Here is a 6,799-nt window from a genome sequence, read left to right as displayed (position 1 = left end):
CATATATTGTGTTGAACTGTAGCAAATATGACTATGCATGTTTTTGAGGTGAAACATTAATCTTTTCAGATTAGTGTTTTAGACCCTTAGGTTTATGAAAGAAAAATGTATGAGTTGACTAAAGCTAAGAGGAATATAACTGATTTGTATTCAGTCCATTTTCAGAAGATGATGTGTGGTTTCTGTATCTTGTAGGAGAAGGTTTGTGAGCAGTTCTGAATTGGATTGACTAAAAGCAAATAGGAGTTAATGATTTGCAATATTTTTTTATATATTTATAGGTATTAACTGTGGTTATTCTGACAAAAAAAACAATTTTTTTTTTTCATTAAGAACCCTGCATTTAGATGTTTAGCTTTTGGTGTTACAGTTTGGTAACTTTGTTTTACATAGTTTGATATAACTGATTTAAGTATTAAATTCTCAACACGTTTTATGTAGTGCCAGGAATAAAATCTACAAGTACTGTTGTAATGCACTCTGATCGTACTTACATCTTAGTATGTAATTACTATAACATGTATGACTTTATAATTACCCATGGCTTTGAAAGGTATGGTTATTTTAAATTCTATTTTCTACAGTGGCTCTTAATAAGAATATTAAGCTGACAGTGGATACTCTGGATCTGAGAAGGTTTGGCTTGTGGAGAAGTGATGGTGGCTGTTCTTCAACAACGATCATTTTCCTTTGGTTGTCTGTGGATTATGTAGAAAAGATTGAAACCCAATTAGGAAAGTTAGTTGTCAGCAAGCCATGTGAGTAATCTCTTTCCTTAAATGCAGTGAAGAGGTTTAACATATGGCATGTCAGTAAAGCAGTTATTTTATAGTTGTGCTTCTGGAATACTGAGGAAAGCCTATAGCTTTTTAAAGATAAGTTGGTCAGTTTTGCTTTTCTAAAATGCCTCGCTATACTTGTATTTGGAAGAAAAATTTAACATAATGTGATTCAAAACCACTGCTACTTAATAAAAAGACCTTGTAACACAGTTCAGTTGTAAGCTGTGTGAGGAGGCCTTCTGAAACTAGGCTTGTGTATGATGAAGTATCTCTCCCTTTAAAATAAATGGGATGTTTTAAGTGTCCTTAGTCTTGAGTAATGTATATGCTAGACGAAAGGCTTGGCAGATAAAGGTTGATTTGATCTTTGACAAGACTGCATTGGGCCGTTACATTATTATCGGAGAAAATTTCTACTGAAGGCCGAATGGGCTATTTAGTCTGTAGGGTCTTATGGACTGGCTCTATTTGTTTTTCTAGTGTGAAGCTCTGTAAAACTGAATATAACTTTTGCTCAAATATTCAGAGTGGCACAATCACACAATTACATTAGCAAAATCATTGGAAAATGACATCTAACAAAATTATTATGTCAGTTGCCTGTGTGAAATTTAACAGTATGTTTACCCTGTACAATCCCCACCTGTATGAAGAAAAATTATAAGTAATGTTAACTTTACATAAGGAGCACGAGTAGTTTGAAGTGAGATACTGAATGAAATTTTAGCAGTGAATTACCTTTACTTGATGTAAGTTTATCAAAGTTACTGGTAGCTTCTATAGACCCAACTCCCAGTGAAATGAGTGGAATCTGAGTATGAAGCTGTGAGGCACTTTTTAATCTTAGGTTTATTTACCTTGATTACATTCTTGTTGTAGGAGAAACCTTCAGGAGTTGTTATTAAATTTCTGTGCTTGAATGTTTTATGCCTTTTAAATATGTAGCAATGTAAATATTTTTAAATGTATGTAGAGACTTGCTGAAACAAATCAGTGGTGGTTTTACAGGTTGTGGAAATGGTTGCTATGATTCTGCCCTGCCTTCTTAGTGTGTTAATATTAGAGAAAAACATATCGTGCCAGATCTGACAGCCTGAGAGGGGCGAGGCTGCTGCAGCTCCATGTCCCCAGGTCCAACCAGTAGCAAGGCTGAAGATGTAGTCCCAATAGGTGGAGCACACAGAACACACACACGTGCCACATATATACATAGCTGGCCACACAGATAACACAGACACACAGCACTCATACAGACACAGACAGCAGCAACAGCCTCGTCCTGCTCCCCTCTCTGGCTGAGCAGGATGGAGGCCCACTAGTGAGAAATTACATACATATATATATATACACACACACGTACAAGGTGGGTCCCTCTGTCAGCTGGGCTCAGACACTCAGTCTGCCCAGTTGCTGGCCCTGGATCCCAACTGCCCAGTTGCTGGCACCTGGACATACAAGCCACTGAGGCCACTGCCAGTTGCTGGTACAGAGCGTCATGCGCACACAGGCACACAGCCGGCCAGGACTCCCCGGGTCCCAACAGCTGACCCCCCTGTGCTCTCATCCTTAGAGATACACAGGCAGTCTCACAGCCAGAACTGTCCCTTAGGGACCTGCTCACCCCCCTGGCTCCCAGGGCACTTCACCTATTCACCTAGTTTGGCTTGATCTTCACTAGCAATCACATGCTCACTTGCACATGCGCACTCACTCCAGTTGCTGCGCTCAGACCCCCATACACACACATCAAATAGAGAATCCCTCACCCAGGAGAGAGTTAGAAAGGAATTTAGTAAGAAGACAGGGCAGACTGCACTGATCAGTGCACAGGGCATGGCCAGACAAGTGCACTGACCAGCAAAGTATTTAGATGCAACTGGTCCTTTTTATGCCCTTAGCCCTCTGTTTTCCCCACACTTGTTCCTTCCCAAATCACCCAAATGCCTCCCTTTTGCCTGCCTTTGGTTCTTCCCTGAAACATCCCATAGTAAGTCCTGTGCAATCCCAAAATGCTCTTCCCCTGCATCCCATCACATGTACCGTACACCTCAGCAGCAACCCCCCCTCAGTCCAAAAGGTGCTCTGGCATGGACTCATCGTGATGGGTTTCAGGTCTGGACCGTGGGGCTGAGGATCTCCTGGGACAGCCCTGGGAAGGGACCAGACCGGGTGTCCCTTCCTCCCAGTCCTTAATTCGGGTTCCTACCTGCCATTGTGCCTCTCTGCTCCTCTGGGCTTATGGAGGTGGGCCTTTAGCGGGCTTATGGCCCCTGCGATGAACCTGGCAGGGTATTATTTGGGCTCCCCCTCCTGCCATTGTCTCTTTATGCTCCTTTGTGGGTGTGCAGACCAGTTTTTATCACATAACCTAATAGTTGATACTATACTATCCGTTCTCTCCTTTTTCCAGCCAAATCTAGTGAATTTGTATTTCTTGAACTGTCCCAACCACTCACAGAATGGGAAGAAGGCAGACTGACTGAATTGATTACAGATGTGAGCAAGAAGAACAGAGCACCAGATCTCCCTGACCTTTTGTCTTTGAAGCAAGCATTACCCTTGTTTAAGGACCTTTGTCCTGAAGAGAGCTCTTTTATGAGTTACAGTAAGGATCTACTAAAGCAATGTATGTCAAAAGAGAATACCTCAGATGCTCATGAGCCTGCAGTTCAGGTTAGTGAGTAGCTGTTGCTTGATTCATCACCACCTGTTGGTGTTCACATATTCTAGTAAGTTTTAGATCAGCCAGTTGCAGAAAATAAATTCTTTCTTAATCCATAGCTCAAAAAAAATCATGTCATGTTTGTCATTTCCCTCACAGTGGGACAAGATTTACAGTAAACTAGATTGTGTCCACGGAGGGATAGTGGACACAATCTAGTTTAGACCTCATCAGTAAATGGCAAATACTGAAGCTTTAGGTTGACTCATGGTTGCATGTGCCTATAACCACAGGGATTTCCTGCCCTTGTGGTGTCTCCAGGGCAGCAAGTTGGGCAGCAGGTTGGGAGTTAATCAAGTAATGAGTGATGGAGCCATTTTTCAGTTGAGCTGGAAGTGAAGGGGTGCAGCAGAGGAGGAGCTGTGTATCTTGCTTGTTCCAGACACCTCTAGTCATTCTTGTGGGGGCTCCACAGCTTGAAATGCCAAATGATTCCTAAGGCTTCTGAGGACATGGGGCTCTGCAAGTTAATGTGTTAATACACCTCCCCCTGAGGAGTCAATGTCTCAACCCAACCCCACATCATTGTCACTTGAGAAATTACATATGTTTGTTCCCATCAGTAAAAAGCACAGAGACAACAGATCAATCTGGTTGTGAAACTGGGAACTTAAGAATTGAGCCAGCCAGTTCAAATCTGTATCATTTTTAGGCAAATTGTTAAGAACTAGATTTTCCAACCTTCCAAGCATACACAACTCTTACTAAGACAGTCTGATACTTGTCTCCATCCTTTCAGGTCCTGTTTCTTGTCCAAAACCAATTCTGCGTCAGTTGGCTGAATAATGCTTAAACAGTTTTAGAGAGAGGTTATGAACAGATGAAGACCTGTCATCATTTTAAAAGGGACATAACTTTTTTATTGTCTGAACAGTGGCATGTTTGCCTAAATACTGATGTTTACACTTCCGCTCTCCAGCAAGATTCCTCTTCAGTGACGCAGGGTACTCCTGTGGGCTTCAGGATTGGTTTTTGTGTGTTCTGTTTTACATATCAAGCTGTGTAATGCCTTTTACTACTATTATTGTTTGGATTTTTTCTGGTAGGAATCAAAACCAAAAGTGGCCAGGCCCAGTTATGCCCTTGCGAATAAGCAGAATAGTGGTTGCTATTCTATCTCTCTGTCCTCTGCACTGAATGAACAATGGAAAGAAGTAAGAGAAACCGGAGCAGTTAAGAAGTAAGTATATTTCATATAGATGAGAAGGTGAAAATAAAACAAATGGAATAAACAAATTGCTGGAATAAAAGCATTCTCTAGATGATTTGAAAGTGTTGTGTGAAAGATGCTCTAGAAATCTAAAATATCACCAAGTATGAATGTAGTTATTCCTGTTTCCATCCTGATAGTTAACAGACAAAATGGATGTGTTACAGGATGACAGAAAATCATCTCACTGAAACTAGAGAATACCTGAACTGTGACTACAAGCTCATATTATGGATGCATCAATGGGAGGGTGAGGACCTCATGGCCTCTGTGAGTGTCCATCTAAGTCCATATCACAGCAAAGCTATTGCGAACTTAAGCTGAGCCTTTTTTTTTAATCTAAACAATGTTTTCTTTCACTGTTCTGTCACACTCAATCTATTTATAACTAGTTTGTCATTCAATTTACTAGTTAGTACAGGAGCTTGGTTAACAAAAGACATTAGAAAATGAGAACACACAAATGTGTAATGCAGCAAGATGCTATGAGAGCACTGACATGCCTCAGTTCTGTCTGCACTAGCCTGTTAATCCTCTTACTTCTAGTGTGGCAAACATTAGTGAAGTAAATTCCTCTTAAGAACTCTTGCCTTTTGCCATCACTGTTTTTACTGACAGTGTAGCAGTTGGTTTTGTTTCTGCAACAGGAAAAATGCTCAGTTCATGGTTCCAGTTAAGTAATATGGTTGTTAATCTAGAGCTTTTTAAATAAGTTTTTAATACTAGCTTTAGAAGTAACTTCGGCAGTTTCAAACCACTTACAGTACATAATGCTGCATGCTGCGTAAACCCAAGTTTCCTGCTTGGAAATGTGGGTGTCCTTATTGGAGTCTTAATGAACAGAAAATCACTGTTCATTCATACCATTTGAGAATATGTCCCCTAGTATTTCTTCCCATTTTATATGTCCATTTGTCAATTACTTTTATCAAAAATAGAAAAACAAGATGAAGGGAAAAAATAATCTCCTTTTCAAAAGTTTTCTCAGAATTTCAGTGTGCAGTGGGGTGCATATTTCTTTTGTAACGCTTAACTATTGGAGGAAGAAATTATAAAGGACTTTTGAGTTAGTCAACAGTTTTGAGAACTACCAGTTTTAACAGGTTTTCTAGAAAATCTTCTACATGTGGAACAGCTGTATGAAGAAGAATATCATGTAAAACACAGTTTGTCACTGTTATGACGTGATTTGTGTTTTCTAGTTTAATTGTTTATCCACCCCCACCTGCAAAAGGAGGACTGGGAGTCACAAGAGAAGACCTAGAGTGCTTAGAATATGGAGAGTTTCTCAATGATGTCATCATTGATTTCTATCTTAAGTAAGTAATCACAGCCTTAATTGTACCTTTCTTTTTGGGACCTGATATGGACTTGAATGTTACTGTAAATGTTGGTCACTAAATATGATACAACAATTTTAGAAGTAACAGTATGATGAATTTGTAAGTTGGGCTTTTTTTAAAGCTTTTATCTATTCTCAGCAGTTTAATTTGTTTCAATTTCATCCTTCTTGTCCCTCTAAAGGTCTGTGATGTAATCCAGACAGAATAGCTGGGGGAAAAAAGCCTCTTGGCGACCTCACAGAACAGAAAGTGCTGAGCAGTTTTAAGCAGGCAGTTGAATAAAGTAGAGGGTCTGTACTAGGTAGTTTATTTAATAAGTTTGCATGAAGTGGAGCATCCAGTGCTATTCTGTGCAAGGGTTCAGGAATTCTTCTGATGCACAGCTCCTGCGGAAAGGAACACAGCTAATACTTCTTGAGGAAGTTGTGCATGGCTTACCTGCTTCATGCCATCCTGCTAAAGTTGCTTGTGAAAACAAGTTTTCCAGAACCAGCATTGTGGGCCACCGTTCCCTAACGCTGAGGTTTGGTTTCCCTATGCTGACTTAAACCTAAGCAGAATTCTGGCTCTTTTGAAGGTTGTCTGCAAGAATTCCGTTTTGCTTGGCATCTAGCATGGCTGCGGTAACTACAAGCAATAGGAAGCCAGTTAAAACTTCTTGTCTAGAGGAGTGGGAAAGGAAGCATGTACCAGAGTGTTTCGATGTGGTTTTACAGCAAAGCCACCTGTATTTTGCTCTAAA

At 40.4% G+C, this 6,799-nt stretch overlaps 1 protein-coding gene across 3 annotated transcripts in view; it reads left to right on the top strand.

Annotated features, from left to right (window-relative positions):
• Positions 1 to 6,799, top strand: part of SENP7 (SUMO1/sentrin specific peptidase 7) — a 46,071-nt gene that overhangs the window by 26,905 nt on the left and 12,367 nt on the right. For all 3 annotated transcript variants that reach the window (XM_009322556.1, XM_009322557.1, XM_009322558.1), the window contains 4 exons: positions 585 to 758; positions 3,193 to 3,455; positions 4,551 to 4,684; positions 5,917 to 6,033. In XM_009322556.1, the coding sequence (XP_009320831.1) occupies positions 585 to 758; positions 3,193 to 3,455; positions 4,551 to 4,684; positions 5,917 to 6,033 (688 nt within the window). The remainder of the gene's footprint in view (positions 1 to 584; positions 759 to 3,192; positions 3,456 to 4,550; positions 4,685 to 5,916; positions 6,034 to 6,799) is intronic.

This window comes from Pygoscelis adeliae, unplaced genomic scaffold (genome assembly GCF_000699105.1).
Source record: "Pygoscelis adeliae isolate BGI_AS28 unplaced genomic scaffold, ASM69910v1 Scaffold104, whole genome shotgun sequence".
NCBI classification, from domain to species: Eukaryota; Metazoa; Chordata; class Aves; order Sphenisciformes; family Spheniscidae; genus Pygoscelis; species Pygoscelis adeliae.
This window is presented reverse-complemented; position numbering and strand designations above follow the sequence as displayed.